Source organism: Diuraphis noxia, unplaced genomic scaffold (assembly GCF_037042655.1).
Source record: "Diuraphis noxia isolate RWA-SAM2 unplaced genomic scaffold, SU_Dnox_SAM2 contig0002, whole genome shotgun sequence".
Taxonomy (NCBI): Eukaryota; Metazoa; Arthropoda; class Insecta; order Hemiptera; family Aphididae; genus Diuraphis; species Diuraphis noxia.
Window position 1 is genome coordinate 27,189,903 of NW_028301712.1, and position 16,973 is coordinate 27,206,875.

General features: G+C 28.4%; 2 protein-coding genes across 5 annotated transcripts; one reads left to right on the forward strand and one right to left on the reverse strand.

Annotated features, from left to right (window-relative positions):
- The first annotated feature begins 3,219 nt into the window (after positions 1-3,219).
- Positions 3,220-11,351, forward strand: LOC107162001 (mitogen-activated protein kinase p38b-like). 4 transcript variants are annotated; one of them, XM_089218917.1, is made up of 13 exons: positions 3,229-3,445; positions 3,579-3,681; positions 3,945-4,114; positions 4,234-4,372; positions 4,462-4,591; positions 7,626-7,684; positions 7,751-7,892; positions 8,886-9,048; positions 9,707-9,778; positions 9,871-9,950; positions 10,180-10,258; positions 10,317-10,490; positions 10,862-11,351. In XM_089218917.1, exons 4-13 carry the CDS (start codon positions 4,272-4,274, stop codon positions 10,918-10,920), a joined length of 1,059 nt encoding a protein of 352 aa, XP_089075043.1. In that variant the 5' UTR covers positions 3,229-3,445; positions 3,579-3,681; positions 3,945-4,114; positions 4,234-4,271; the 3' UTR covers positions 10,921-11,351. The 4 variants fall into 4 exon arrangements, with proteins under 4 accessions (XP_089075041.1, XP_089075043.1, XP_089075040.1 ...); XM_089218916.1 differs by having other exon boundaries at positions 3,231-3,445; positions 3,945-4,163; XM_089218915.1 differs by lacking the exons at positions 3,945-4,114; positions 9,871-9,950 and adding an exon at positions 10,009-10,088 and having other exon boundaries at positions 3,220-3,445.
- ND-13B (NADH dehydrogenase (ubiquinone) subunit ND-13B) lies at positions 11,305-12,189 on the reverse strand. The gene is made up of 3 exons (XM_015508683.2): positions 12,028-12,189; positions 11,643-11,804; positions 11,305-11,583 (listed from the first exon to the last, which is right to left on the reverse strand). Exons 1-3 carry the CDS (start codon positions 12,049-12,051, stop codon positions 11,410-11,412), a joined length of 360 nt encoding a protein of 119 aa, XP_015364169.1. The 5' UTR covers positions 12,052-12,189; the 3' UTR covers positions 11,305-11,409.
- Positions 12,190-16,973: the final 4,784 nt, after the last annotated feature.

Below are 16,973 nucleotides of genomic sequence, written 5' to 3' on the forward strand. Positions count from 1 at the left end.
ATATTATGTTCTTAGAAATTATATACTCTGTGCCATAGACATATAAAGAATATTAATAAGTCTCCTCTACACAGTTTTTTGATTACCTATAAACTTACAATATATACACGATGTAAGAACATTCTGTATTGACTATTGGTATTTGGTAGTTGCTGCTACATAAAAATGTAGAACAATTGACCTAGCTAATTTATTTTTAAGGGGATCCCGTCTTGGTTATTCTACCTAAATGACCCATATTATGACATTTGTTAATAAAATAAAGCTTCTGAAATCATATTTGAATTCGACACTTGTCAAGAAGTTTACTTATATATGAATTTTCCATTTTTTTTTTTTATATATTAAACTCTTATTAACGATTCCCGGACGAAAAGTCCGGGGACAAAAAGTCCGGAGACAAAAAGTCCGGATTCATTTTTGGTTGCCGAACACATTTTTAGTGTCGGACAAAAAGTCCGAAAATACAAAATTGTCTATTCAATTTTCATTTATAATTATAATGTATCTTATATTATTATGTATAGGTATATATATTATATAGTATACACATGTAATATTATATATATATAGTCAGTTCATATATAATTATTAATTATTTAAAAAATGTAATTGTAATGCTTTTATTTCATTATTATATCATTGTACCTACTTTTTATATTTTATTATTTCTTATTATTTCTTATACCTACCTAAAAAAAATATTACGGAAATCCACTATAGTTTGGTAGGTATAGGTCTATTGATCTAATATTTAAAATATATTATTCATATCTGATAATTATGTTTTTTTCTTGTTCGATTAATAAAAATTGAATGCAACTCTTGTGTATTGCTAGTGAAATTTCTGTGCACACTATTTGGTTAAATAAAAAACGCTGTTATGCAGATATGCAGTTTTGCACTTTTATATATTGGAACGACAAGCTATATAGAAAATTGCCTATATTTAACTCCTTAAAAACAGTCGTCATCGACTATTGAATCTTTGCCCTTTGGGCGCTCTATGCTAATAAATTGTCTTCAAAAATACACTCAATAGTGTAAAAAGTGATTTTGGATCCGTAGGAACACAGCTAGTCGTTCTTTTTGCAAATTCGGTAAAGTGTATTTTTAATCGAACTTTTTGATGGCATTGTTTCCACGACTTTAGTTTGTATTTACTATTTGTGTAGAACTTATTATTTGTTGGCGTAATTATTGTGTGTAATAGCTTCTTTTTCATATTCGCTATTACGAACCTTGCATGAAGTTTACTTGCATCAGCCATATGTGAATGATCTGACGGAGTGACGGCCCTTTAGTAATAAATTTGCTTTTGACTATCATTCGGCTTTTACAATGGCGTTATATACACCTTAACAGGGACACAGGGGGGTGTTTTGGGTGTTCAAACACCCCCCGAAATATTTGGTTTTTTGTATGGTTGTTTATTTAATATTAAATTGTGATTATGAAAAACCCACTAAAGCAAAATAAAATGTAATACTAACAAATTTATAAATAAAATACAATTCTACCTCATAGAGTAAAGAATCTACCTATTGTGTATTGACGTGGATATAAAATAATTCTAAAATATGCACAGAATAGGAATAGAATAGGAATAGGGAAATGCCTAAGCTATACGACATGACTGTATTGATGACATGTTCATCGATTTTTGCGTATTGGTTCTACGCTCCCAGTATCCGTAGCTACAAGTGAACGCTCGTTTTCTTCCCTTCGTAGATTGAAAACGTATATTTACGTAACAAAACAGGCGAAGGAAGATTAAAATATGGATTAACATTGTTAAATGTACATAGAGACATAGAAGTTAATTGTGAAGATATTCTTAACATAATGGCTAAAACTTCACAAAAATTGGATTTAATATTGTAATTTTTTTGTTTATATTTTAAAAAAGTATTGTAAGTACTAAGTATAGTTAATTTTCTTAAAAAAATTTCTTATGTTTATTAAAAAAAAAGTTCTACTTTTCAACAACTGAGTTTCAAAAACACCTCCCGAAACTTTTTTCTGCGTACGTCACTAAATACATTGTTTTCAATAGTTTTTTCCACTCTGAATGTATTATCCATCATACATTTTCAATTTCTTATTTTTATTGTCGAGTACGTATTCCATATTAATATTTATACAATATTATTTGCATTTAGTGAAAAATTATATACGTAATTAAGTAACACGCGCGAACTACACTAACCACTCGAATACTTGATTACTATAACTAAACTAAACTATATACTAAACCACGACTAAAGAGTTAAGATATTTAGATACCTTTAATCGTGCTGTATTCGAAATATACATTGTCGATATTATTGTCATTCGCTTTTACCTAGATTCGCCCAAACAGCTTTCGCTATTTTTAGTTCACGGTTTTTTTTCTGTTATTATATTTTCGCTATTTTGACGGGATACCTTGCGGTACTGCGGTAGTATTGCTGAACGATATAACTTTATAAGTTACTAATAAGGTTACCATTAAGTCTAAAATTATGTACAAAATTGAAAATCACCATTTATTATTTATACAATCAATGGCGGAAAAATATCTGCCTTAAAGAAAAGTATCAATGGGATTAGTTAATTTTATAACGCATAACGAAAATAGTACCTAAACTAATTTAATAGCTATATAATATTTACACCTCTATCTCTAAATAATAGGTATACGTATACAACTACAATATGGCATACCTATATGATATATAGGTGAATAAATACACAATGGTAACTTTATAGGGGTGGTATGATGTATTGTATTAATAAAAATGACTGGAAAAGTTCTCAGACATCATAGAATAGGCCGTATTGAACTCTAGTTTTTATTTTAAATAATAATAGTATTAATTAATTCGTAAAAAATCTTAAAATTTCCATATTTTAAAGACGTATTTTTATATAACGTTTGAGATAAAAATATTGAAAAACAGCGATTTATCATTAGTAAGCGAGTGTCTGACTAAGCGTGCACGTAGGCAATTTAGAATTTTAGCGCGTGGCGTGCGCAGTTAGCGTGCAACTCAACGTTGTTACAGATAAAAGATATTGTGGACGAACGGAAGATAAGGAACCCTCGAATTTCGTCTTTTCGATTTCGAATAGTAATAACCTAATAAATAATAATATTGAGTAAAAATGAGTTGTATATAATTGACCTTCGAAATCGGTGATACTTGATAACGTTCAGTTATGTACACAGTTAAAGATACATTATCTTGTAATGCACTAAACACTACTAATGTGTTAAGGCAATCGAGTAATCGATAAACGTCAAACTTTTGTTTAGATGGGACGAATGTTAACTCTGTATTCTGTTGGTATTTTACGAAGATAGTTCTAGTTTTTCGCAATTTCCTAGTAGTCGTGAGTTGTTTTGTCGACACTTACTCAATACCATAGGCCATAGCCATTGTTTGATGAATATTGTCTAATGGTAATTATTAAAAATTGTTTAGTACTTATCAAATTACACACATTTTTTTAATGTATTAATTGTCTTACACTTGTCCTGAGTTATGATTTGAGATATAAATGGTAAATTACGTGAAGTTTTCGTTTTAATGTAGACCGTAGACGCCAGATAGACGACAACTCTCCAGACCACGGGTTTCACGTCAATACTAGAGCGAAACCTCAAGAAGTCAAGACTCAAAAGTGTTATGGTAAAAGGTAATTACTAATTACTAATTAATTAATAATAATCATTATTGTTTTTCTGTTCATTATTATTTGTTGTTGCATATAATGTCAATTAAACCCGTTATCAGCTGCAGGTTATGAATTTATCACAATATTATAAATCGTAATATCTTAGTTCGGTGGCGACACGAAAGCCCACATTCGAACTGCGTTGTCCACTTGTCCACCAATCACAGTCCGTAAATTCAGAAACATAATCTTAAAACTTTTCTTTTTCTCGAATAACTATATAGGTAGGTGTTAAGGCGGCTTAGAACAGTCAGAACTGCAGCAGCACTGCGGCGCTCGCAGTGCTCGCACTACTGCACTAGTCGGCACTTCGGCAGTCACACTCCCACAGCTCTCTGTTCGACAACTCATAATAACTGAAGATGATTCGATAATAATCGTTTTCATTCATATCGTGAGGATCACGTTTATTTGATAACTTTGATAAGCTTCAAATTTCAATAGTACTAGTGCACAATATTATTATATCGGTACAGTTATTTTATTATGTTGTTATAATACTATAATTTATAGTCATAGGTCCGTCTCAGATTTTAAGCCAGCGTTTCACAATGAAATATTACAAAATCGAAATTAACAAGACTGAATGGGAAGTACCCGATAGGTATCAAATGCTCACTCCTGTTGGTCTTGGTGCCTACGGACAAGTTTGGTATTGAATATTGCCTATTAATTTTTATTTAAATTGTATTCTTATTTTCAACTAAGTGCATGATCCCTTTTTTGTTGCTTGTGTTTTAGCTCAGCTGTTGACAATCAGACTGGGCTGAAAGTTGCTATCAAAAAACTTGCCAGACCATTCCAGTCAGCGGTTCACGCTAAACGTACCTATCGTGAGCTTCGCATGTTAAAACACATGAACCATGAAAATGTATGTCTTTTTTAATATTAATTCATAAATTGTTAAACTATTTTTTACGCTACATAAATACATTAAGACATAGGTATTTTTCAGGCATAGTACTTAAATGTATTATCACTAAGAACTGTATTTTAATTATTTTTTTATGGGTAGGTTTAAACATATTCTCTAGGAGTTTAACTTATCATTCTACCCCAATATATGATCATAATTTAATAATTATGTTTACAGTGTAAACTTTACACTATAGATGTTTGTTGTAAAATATATAAAGTATGTACAAAAACAGTGACCTTATTGATGGCTTTTTTAAAATTAAATTTTTTATATATATATATATAAATGTATTTACAATCTGTAAAATAATAACACAATAAGTAAATTTGAGATTTTTTTACAAGGTTTGGAGGTTTGAATGAAGGGTGCGTCCATTAACACTACCTCAAACTGGTTTTTTTTTTTTTATTTAGCGAAGTAAATCACGAGGCCAATTTCATTTTAGTCGACGGGGAGGGTTATCCGGGAGAGTCTTAGAAGAGAGGTTAGAAATTTAAATTTAAATATATTTTCTACCTTGAATGCAGTTTGTACTTAGTAGTAGCCATAACTGATATTTTTCTATACATTCTTTTCGAAACATGTGTTTATAATATAATTTTGTATTAAACATTTAAAATAAAAATATTGACTTAGTTTATAACAAACATACTATAAAATTGAATTACTAGAATATCATACAAGTTAATTTTTTCATTCTCCAATGTCAATTATTATTATAAGACACCAAATACCCCAATACCCAATTATAATTTTTTTTTCACTAGTTATTAGCAGGATTTGGAATTAAGAGTATTTCCCTTTTGTTTTTGAATTACTTAAATTTTAGCACAGTGCCATTGAAATGTGTGTCATGTTAGGTACTACAATATCAAATATTTCAAATATGATTATATTTTTTACTCTTTTGGTTGTTAGTAAAATGCTTCTTTTTGGTTTTAGATTATGAGCATTAATGTATTTATTATACAAAAGTGTGTGTTGTTTCAGTATCTGAAGACTTATTATGGTTGGTACAATTTAACTTTGAGAGATCAAAAATTCAAAAGTTATAAATTCCCAGACATTTCAAAATAATCTGAAAATTACAAAAAGAATAATATTTGTTATAGTTATAGTTATATATGTTATAGTTTTAATATTATGAAAATAATTTTTCACCTCGGTTACCAAAAAGTTGAACTTCTCCACTCAGAATCGTTTTTAATCATATATAATGATTATCATCAAAATTAAATTTAACACATGCGTTAGTAACCTTAATGACAAGATATGCCCTGCATCTACTATAATACAGAAAACAGTGACCTTATTGATGGCTTTTTTAAAATTAAATTTTTTTTATATATATATATAAATGTATTTACAATCTGTAAAATAATAACACAATAAGTAAATTTGAGATTTTTTTACAAGGTTTGGAGGTTTGAATGAAGGGTGCGTCCATTAACACTACCTCAAACTGGGTTTTTTTTTTTTATTTAGCGAAGTAAATCACGAGGCCAATTTCGTTTTAGTCGACGGGGAGGGTTATCCGGGAGAGTCTTAGAAGAGAGGTTAGAAATTTAAATTTAAATATATTTTCTACCTTGAATGCAGTTTGTACTTAGTAGTAGCCACAACTGATATTTTTCTATACATTATTTTCGAAACATGTGTTTATAATATAATTTTGCCCATGTGGCATGTATTATATCACCTAATACTGAGTTGATGCTAGTGATTTAAAATTTACATGGAGGATTGTCATATTTTATGTTTCCTAAACTAAGACAAAAATTGTTAGTTTATAGCAAATTTTGTATACTAAATACCACTCATAATGGTTAATACTTAATGAAATACATTTGTTAAGTAAAAATTAATTCAACATTATAAATGGAAGTGATTAACTGACAAAATTATCAATTAGCAATAATTGATACCAAAAATTGTAGAAGGAGAACAGTAAAACAATGAACTCATTTAGTACAATATGTATCATTGATTTAATGATACACAATAATGCTGGATTGGTAAATTCTGTGTGAACATCATGCATTAGGGCAAATTTTTCTTACCTGTTACGTGTTAGGGTTAGTTGTTTATACATTGTTTTAGTGAGTATGATACAATACAAAAGATAAAAATAGTAATGTCTAAGATAATTTTTTTTTTTATTATAAGATACAATATTTCTTGCTATCTTCATCTATGGATGTCAAAAGAATATTTTTTTTTCTATTTTAACATGGTAATAATAATTAATAATAATACATTAAAAAATAACAATAGTAATAAAAGATAAAATATAATGTAAGTATATTAAATCAACCTTAACTTAATAATTATGGCACAAATATGAGTTTCTCGAATATTGGATATGTGAACTTGTTGAAGTGCTAATGTTAATTATTACATATTGTAGTGCACCAAATATTGTACTTAAAATTTAAAACACTTACTTTAAAACAAAATAAATGATGCATGAGAGAAAATTGTATTTTAGTGAATCTAACCACTTGAAAAACAGATCTTTTCATTTTCGGTTGTGTTATTCAAAGTTTATTATCAAAATGGGAAGGAAAATGGTTTGATTAAATACTGCCCTAATGCATCAAAGGATATTTAAAAAGGTCACTCAAACATCAACATTTTTAAATTACTCACTGTAACATATTAAAATTTTTACAACCCAGACTTCTCGGTTGCGCTGATTGTTGTGTTGTGTATGTTCATGTATTAATTTCATTTTTATTTATCATAATGAGGAAAGATAAATTATCTTAATGCAGTTTAAAAAGTCACATATTTGAATTTAATTATAAGATTTTGGGAGATCTGATTTTATTTAGCTTATTTATGATTGTTTTTTAAAATTTATTTGCATATTTATTACAAAGTTTTCAAGAACTTTAAATCTCATATTCTGTTTATTAGTGAGGGAATATTATATATCTTTAAAAAATCAAGTTCTTAAAATTAACCGTATGTTCTTAATATTTAGGTGATTGGATTATTAGACGTGTTCACACCTGCAAACACTATGAATAATTTTAATCAATTGTAAGTTTATGTATAATATAAAACTTGTGTAGTTGTGTATTCTTAATATTAATATTTTACTTATAGGTATATGGTCACCCATTTAATGGGAGCTGACTTGAATAATATCATACGTACACAAAAATTATCTGATGATCATGTCCAATTTCTTGTTTACCAAATTTTACGAGGTCTGAAGTATATCCATTCTGCTGGTATAATCCATAGAGTATGTAAAATTTATTGGTGTATTATACAGAATATAACCGGAAGACCGGGCAAATGAAATAACTTGTTTAACTAATATTTATTTTTATTTTTTTATTTTATAATTTATTGACATTTGTGCTAAATGTTTAATAACATTAATTTTTATTTTTAAACACTGAAAATAAAAAAATAATGTATACTTAAGTGGATAACACACTAGGCGATTCGAACGTCGCAATTTTAAGACGCGAAGACGCGTTCCTTACACATTAGAAGCGTGTCGACATGTTTATCAGCGCTTTATGCTCAAAATTAAACATGAACGTTTCGGCGCGTTTGAACGCCAATGAACGCGGGTTTCATTTACATATGTGAATAAGTCCATATAAAAGTATATGTTTAATTTTAGGCGATTAATCGCGACGTTTGAAACGTGTGGAGACGCGTGTTTGAATCGTCTAGTGTGTTATCCACTTTATTGAATTTAAAATGTTTTTACAGTCTATATTTTTCTAAACAATTATATTTCCAAGTTCGATATTTTGAAATTTCAAAAAAGATTTACATCAAATTTATAAATTTTTTTTTTTTTTATGGTTAGGGCATTGACAACTGAGGTCATTAGCCTGGGGAACTGTAGTAGGGGAAGGTACTGTAAGGTTTTAACTCTCGTGGGTTTTTTTGGCAAAATTTTGAATGGGTACCCGTGGGTTTCTGCCATGCCCTGTTAGGGGCCGGCGGCCTCTCTCTCCAGACATCGCAAAATGCCCAAAGAGCGATGCCGCCCGTGACCGAGATTCGAACCGGCGACTACGTGCATCGCAACCGACGCCTTAGACCGCTCGGCCACTTCACCCCCCCAAAAATGTTTTATTATATTTAATAAAACATAAATGTTAATAAATTATATATTAAAAAAATATTGACTAGAATAAAAGTTATTTAATTTATCAAATCTTCCTGTTACACAATGAATACTATTTATCATTTTATTTCTGTTACATTTATTTAGGATTTAAAACCATCAAATATTGGTGTAAATGAAGATTGCGAGCTAAAAATATTAGATTTTGGGTTAGCACGGCCAACTGAAAGTGAAATGACTGGTTATGTGGCTACCAGATGGTACAGAGCACCTGAGATAATGTTAAATTGGATGCATTATAATCAGACAGGTTTAGTTTATAGACATATATTTATAACATATTTACATTTAATTTTTCAATGTCTTATGATAAACATCAATTTTAATATTTCAATTGACTGAATTTCATAATATATTGAGATTCAAAACTTTGAGTGGTGAATATCAAATGTGGAAGATATTAATACTCATTAATGGGAGTTAAATATAAGTGTTGAAATACGGTAGTAATAGTGCTTGAGATGATTTGTTTATTTTAAGATGTGTATACAGATATAATAGGCAATAGCGTTATTATTAGGATATGGTATTGTATGCGCTATAAACATACAAACTATGCTAGCATAATGCATTTTATGTACTTAACAGTTATTAATTCAGAATTTGTGACTTATTATATTATAGGCTTATATTTATATTTTAACATACAGTCTAGCTGAGTGGAAGTACTATGGAAGTGTGTCTCATTTCATGTCACAACACGGTCAATTATGAAATTTAAAATTGCTTTTTTGATTATTTTAAATAAAAATTGAACCTCATATAATTCATTAGCTCATTAATTTGATATTTTTATCTTGATTTTGATAAGCCATAAAAAAGTGATATTATAATTTATTGTTTACAATATTTGTAATACTCCTTGTAAAAGTTATTAATTTCACTTATTTGTTTATTTTTAACTATAGTTGATATTTGGTCAGTAGGCTGTATTATGGCTGAACTTTTAACTGGAAGGACATTATTTCCTGGCACAGATCGTATCCTTTTAAATAATTATAAGTCTTCTATACTAATTTACTGTTGAAGAAAATCTAACATAGAATATATTTTTCTTATAATATATTTAAAGACATACAACAATTAAATTTGATTTTGGAAATATTAGGCACCCCATCGAATGAACTGATGCAAAAGATATCCAGTGAATCGGTAAGTGCCATATACAATAATTTGAATGCTTATAATCCTTAACAGCGTCTAAAATTAGATGTGAATCATTTAATGCGTGTATTAGTTTTGTGTGGAATGCCGTCCGATGAATATTTAAATAAAATTAAAAGTTCGGAGGTTTGTGTGTCATAAATTTGTCATTTATTTGGTTGTGGTAACGTTTGCTTAAATCAATATTTTGTGTTTTAAGATTTAATTTTATATTTAGGCAAAAAAATATATACAGTCTTTACCAGTAATGCCGAAAAAAGATTTTGCTGAAGTATTCAAAGGAGCTAATCCATTAGGTAAAGTTTTAATTTTAAGACTACTGTGTTAGTTCATAATTAATTATTTTGTGGACAGCAATTAAACTATTAGAAGAAATGTTGGAATTGGACGCTGATAAAAGAATGACTGCTGAAAAAGCACTTGCACATCCGTATCTGGCACAATATGCTGATCCATCTGATGAACCAAATTCACCTCCATATGATCAAAGTTTTGAAGACATGGAATTAAATGTAGAAAAATGGAAAGGTGAAGTACTTATTTTGAATATTTTATATTTTTCATAATTTAAGTAAAGTTTTTATCGTCATTCTAACATTGGTGTAGTTGAAAAAATACAGTTTTTAATAAAAATTATTAGTTTTTGTATGTATCTTTAGAATAAATTATTTTTTTATCGAGTGGCCTGAAATTCCATTCTTTTAACAGTGTATATTTTTTTTCTAACTTGAATTATTGAATGTTAATTTATGAGCTTTGTTTATGTATGACTAGGCATAGGTACACTCATCTAAACTGTCATTGTTAAAAGGTCACCATAAAAGCAATATTATATTATATTAATAAAATAATTAATTAATTAATTTTTGATTACATTTTTCATATTTTTTATGTTATAGAACTTGTTTGGGAAGAAGTTGTTAGTTATGTTCCATCCACACAATTAGAATCCCAATAAGTTACTTCAACACAACTTTTATGTCTTGCATGATTATTATTGCAGACTAATGTGAGAAGAATGCTCAGCTTCATTAAAGTTTTATTAATGTTTATAATTACATTTGTAGATTAATATTTTGATTATTGTTACTGTTAAATAAATTCATTTGCATATGAATTTAATTAAGATAATTTGGTATGTAATTATTTACCATTAATTTTATTTTATACATAAAATATTTTCTAACATTTTTTTTAACACTTATTGTTTTATTTTTTGCAAGAATTATATTTTTGTTTTTATTTTTTAAATAATACATGTTTTTTATTTCACATTAAATTGTTAAGTATATTTAAGTACACTTTACACATAGATTATTTACTAATTATTTAATAAAAAGCATTACCTTATGTATCACTTTATTAATAAAAACTCAACATTTTGCTGAATACATATTTAAATAATCTAACAAAATGAAATCAAACTATTTTACGATATTTAAACAAGTTACTTTGATGGAGGCCAGGACCATTGGTCAGCACTTGGTTTGGCGATTAACGGTTCCCATGGTTTAAATGCTAACATCTGCCTGGATAAGACCAATTCATTTTCAGCTTGTACAATTAATTCTTCAGCTTGTCCACAATTAATTTTCTTTTCAAAATCTTCTACTGCTACGGTCTAAATCAAAAATGAGTAGGTTATAAACTTTATTTACAATTATATATTGATATAAATACTTCTTGAACGATTTTGGCTCTATTGCTTATTATTTGTTCAGTATATTTTCGATACGCTGCATCTTCTGGCATTTTACGCAAAGTCCTCAGAATTTTTCCGTACAATACTCCTAGAGTATAGTGAGGATTTTTTGCAACATTAAGTCTTGTGAGACCAGTTGTCTAAAAAGTATTTGCATTAATTAATAACTTATTGGAATACAAATAATAAACTTGGGCAAACCGCTGGTAAGTTCATTAGTGTGTTATTAATAATTGTAATGTTGTATGTTTTTATAAGTTGCGTTTATCAGTTTAAATGCAAACATGTGTAACAAATTTAAATAATAATTAATTTAATTAATAATTTAAACGCAATTGTTTCAAGAAATAAAGATATACTTACTTTTTTTAAATATTTGTAAGACATTTTGAAGGACAAAGCGACAAACAAAAAAATTTCAGTAAATTATTTTGAAGTTTATACTTGGCAGGAGTAGTCGAGTAAGTAAGGCAGTGAACTATCACTTATCAATTTCTAAATTCTTTAAGCTGATAAAAAACCTCAACTGAATTTTCCATGACCATCAGCTGTTTCGTCGTGATTACAACTTACAAGTATCAATCACCATAGTAAGGCACTAAAGAAGTGCCTAAACGGCCTAAACCAAGTGCCCTAACCATAGTAGAGTGAGTGAGTGAACCTTAGGGCTTAGGTCCACAACTGTCAACCGTCAACCACACATTATGTATTTATGTCCACATCGCAGACTAAGATATCTTAGTCCGTGCCTCCGTGGTCCACATGTGACTTAATATTATATAGGTACTGATAGTGCTGAGCATTATTTTGACCAATCCGGATTACGGATTACAATTAATTAATCAGAATTTCGGATCAATCCGTTGATCCGGATTTCGGATTCAATCCGGCTTCATTGTTTTTGAGATAATCAGCAATTTTTTCATTATTATCAGCCTAAATAATACGAATTACGATCTCAGATCTATTTTTTTATTTTATTTATTTATTTCAGCAAACTCAATATCATAATTTCAATACAATAATCAAATTTAAAAAGTTAAATTATTACAATAATAGTGATAAGAGCTGATATTGACAATCGACTCAATGTTATAAGACCCCTAATAGTAAATACACCAGGGTTTTCGAGTTTTTCACAATTTATTATTAGACATCTACCTAAACGGTTGTAGGAGCTAGGATTTAGAAAGTAACAAGTTGGTATTTACTATTTTTATTAATAAAAAATGAATTTTTTATGTGGGTGTATATAGTATGTACGCAATTAATATCTAACGCCATGCGGTTTTGAAATAAAAAGCAAAGGTGTTTAAGTTTATTTTATTGATTTTTCTAATAAATTAATATTTTTTTTCATTTTTCAACAATTACTTTTAAGAAGTATATGTATGTCGCGATAATGGAAATAACCCATATGAAGAAATGGTAATGCTCAGCACTATTATAAAAACTATAAACTATATATTATATATTTTTATTTTTATACCGGAATTATATCATAATCCTGATTGGATATTTTAATCCGCATTGGATTTTTAATCTGGATTAAACGGATTGACACTTTTGTTTCAATCCGGATCAGTAATCCGGATACGGGATGATCCGGATATGGTGCTCAGCACTGGAATATATACCATATCTTAGCGATCTAAAATTAGTATTAACTGGGTTTTCACGTTTTTCGATGGACGCAAACGAGTTGTCAGTTTACAGGTAAAAAATTGTGTACTGTGCGCAAACGAGTATCACCGATACCGGCGATACCTGTGACCCATCTGTGCCACATCATTTATAATTATTACCTTTTTCGCGTTCATAATTTAAAAATTTCATATTTTTATAATTCATATAAAATCATGATTGAACTTGTTTTTAAATGTATTAAGCTATGGCCTATGTTTAATATCAGTGGATCTGGATAACATTAAATTAATAACTTCATTATGATATTGTTCAGTGTTCACAAGTTATAATTTTTAATATGAATGAATAATTAATCACAACTCACCGTAACGAGTTGAAACACTGACCAAAATTGGATCTATAATAGTTCTAGAATGATTAAAAAGAGATTGAAGATATGTCCTAGAATCTGGATGGATCCAGTATTTTTTTTTTTAGGATATACTAGTTTTTAATATGGCTATGACGCGCTGGTATACCTAGAATAGATGCTAGTTAGTTCCTGAGTAATTTTTGTTTAAAAGTTAAACAATTCCTATTCTGTTTTTCTATACTATTATTTAAAAACATCTATAAGCCAAAACCGTGATGCTCGGTTAAAAGTAATTAGTCATATGTTCTATTTTCACTATCGTCTACGACCAATGATTATCTAAAACTATCCAAAAATGTCAAATATTATAAATCATCATTCGTGATTTTCATTCTTTACAGTAAGTTATCTTATATTTACTTATGAAACGCAAACAGATAAAAGAACTTACTTATTGTTGTAATAAGTAAACTTAAATTTAATAAATAACAGCTCATATTTTGTGTGCATGAAACGTGGAACAGTCATACCCAACAAGAGTACTTACTAGACCTCAATATAAAAAAAGCGGTTAAGTAGGTATCGCTCTGCTGTACATTAAGGAGTGGGGTGGACCTCTGATTAGGGTAGGTTAAATTTGAATGCAATGATAGGTATCATTGTATACGAAAAACGATTCTGAACGGAGAATGGAGATGGTTTATCTGTCTAGGGTATATTATAGATTATTAAAAATTTTCAAATCTTAAATTTAAAAAGAAAATTTTTTATGAATTTCTATCTAAGATAATTTGAAAATTGCCGTAATTTTTACGTATTAAGTCAATATTTGAACTTCAATAAATGCTAATAAAAAAAAATTGTGCCTATGTATTTTTATAATTTTTTAATCACTATAAGAATAACTTATTAGGAACTTTGTATTAAATTTTCAAGTATTTTGATAGGGCCAAAAAAGTTTTATCGACACTTCAAAAGACATTTTCAGAAAAATTGAAAATTTCAGTTGTCTATAAATATCTCGAAAAAAGTCAAAATATTTTGAAAATTAAATCATGTAAAAAAAACGCCAATCTAAATGACTGATAAAATGTTCAAGTATCCTACGACTTATACTTTTTGAATAATAACAAATATTTAAAATCGCTTCAGGATAAATCGTTATCGTTACGCTATTTCGTAAAAATTTAAAATTCAAACGCACTTAAAATTTTTCCTATAATGATGATTCGAGTTTTTTCTATAGCTACTTGAAGGAAAACTTATAGAAAACTTAGTGTTGTATTTTTAATCCTTAGTTATAAACGCAAACATTTTATGATTTTTCAACTTCAAAATTAATTGCAAATTTTCGCGTTTTCGACAGATTTCATAAAAATTTGATCTATAAACGCTTATAAAAAAAAAATAGTGAATCACGATTTTTAATTTTTTTTAGCTACAATAAGAACAACTCATAAAGAACCTTGTATTAAATTTTCAAGTTTTTTTTGTTCGTCCAAAATTTTTTTACCGGCACTTCAAAAAAAAAATTCTCAAAAAAATTGAATATTTCAGTGGTCTATAAATAACTTAAAAAAAGTCAAAAATTTGTGATAATTAAACTGTATATAGATAACTCTAACATTAACATTTGGTGAAAATTTCAAGTATTTACAGTGATAAGTTTTTGAATTACAACCATATAAAAAAATCGATTTGGTCGAAAACTGGTTTTGTGTAAAAATTCCCGTTTTTCTGTGATTTTTTTTTGTTTTTCTCTATTTTTTTTGAAAACTGTTGGAAAATGTTTACTTTTGAGTTTTTGACAAAGTTTGAAATTTAAGTATTATTTCGACTAGTTATGCTGTACACAGACACAAAAAAAAAAAAGCACACAACCATTGTAAAATCAATACATTCATCACTTCGTTCAGAATCTAATAATATGTACAACACTAACGTAATTAGGTCACGCTCACGCAGCTGGGAGCCAACACATCGTAATCATAATGGCGCCTATGGCCTTCATGTATGCATTAGAGAGAATAGGAGACCGAAAAAGGGATCTGATGACGATAATAAGATAGTCCTTGAAAGCGCAGAACCCAGAACCCTATATTTAAGTCACCTACCACCCATCAGTCTCTATAGACAACGTGATCGTATCGTCTGATCCACGGTGCATACGGCTACCATATTGCCCACTTTAGCAACAACCAATATTCTGATAATACCTACTAAATCCTGCTAGGTAGTGACAATATTGGACTTATTTAATAGCATTAATCAGTGTGCTTTCTTATTAAATTTCGTTTCTAGTATTATGATTTATGAGTTCGTACTTTTTATATTCTGCTAAATCATACACAGCATAATATAGTTTTAAGGCAACTACAAATCGGCAAGTCACACATAAATACATAAATAAACATAACTATATCACATATAGTCGTACATTTTATGTATATTTCACATAAAATTAAAAATTGTAGGTATTATACGGTGTATTTGGTCAAACTTTTGAAAACACAACACCGAGGACCAAATAAAAACGCAATGTAGCAATATTTTAAAATTGTTTAATAATTTATCTGATAAGTGTATAAGAGAATCATGCAGGTTTAAACACAACTTACAAAAGTTTTTTTTATTCTCTTACTTTTATGTATATTTATTGTGATTATAAATAATGTAATAATTTATATTAGTGCTGTAGCTGTGGGGCGTCAAAATGTGAAGTACCTCACTTTAAAATAGTTATTAATATAATAATGTCCTTATGATGTTAATAATCAGTTGACCCAAACAAATATATTGCTTGCAACATATTACCTGTATAACCAAAAATGAATACCCATTAAACAACAGAATAAAAAGCCCCCGATCTATAAAATATTAATATGCCTCTGAGTTATGTCCTTTACGTCCTATACTTAAAATTCAGACGAATAATAAATAATGGGTCCATATAATTTCTGGGAAATTTTACACAATATTAAAACTAGAAGTTCACTAACTGACCAACCATAACTCGAGGTGATGTATATAATACAGCTGATTTTGTAAGTATTGAAATTTGAAATGGATGACGAACGATAAATTCATCTCTTAAAAATCTTAGTTTGAAATTAAATTTTAAATCTTTATCAATAATCAATATAATTAAAACCATAACTCATAAGTGTGAATCGTTTTATTCAAATTTAAATTTTAGACAGTCTGTTAAAATGGGAGTGAAAATGTTATTTGGTTGAGTATATAGCTTTTAACATAAAAATCAACTCATAAATATGTAATTATATAGTACAGTATGATTTTTAACATGGGC

Coding starts and splice junctions, on each gene's coding strand:
- LOC107162001 (XM_089218915.1), top strand. Junction 9,049..9,706: donor GATGCATTATAATCAGACAG/GTTTAGTTTATA, acceptor TTTTAACTATAG/TTGATATTTGGTCAGTAGGC. Junction 10,491..10,861: donor AAATGTAGAAAAATGGAAAG/GTGAAGTACTTA, acceptor TTTATGTTATAG/AACTTGTTTGGGAAGAAGTT.
- ND-13B (XM_015508683.2), bottom strand. CDS start 12,051: ATGTCTTACAAATATTTAAAAAAA. Junction 11,805..12,027: donor CTTACAAATATTTAAAAAAA/GTAAGTATATCT, acceptor AATACTTTTTAG/ACAACTGGTCTCACAAGACT. Junction 11,584..11,642: donor GAGCCAAAATCGTTCAAGAA/GTATTTATATCA, acceptor TTTTTGATTTAG/ACCGTAGCAGTAGAAGATTT.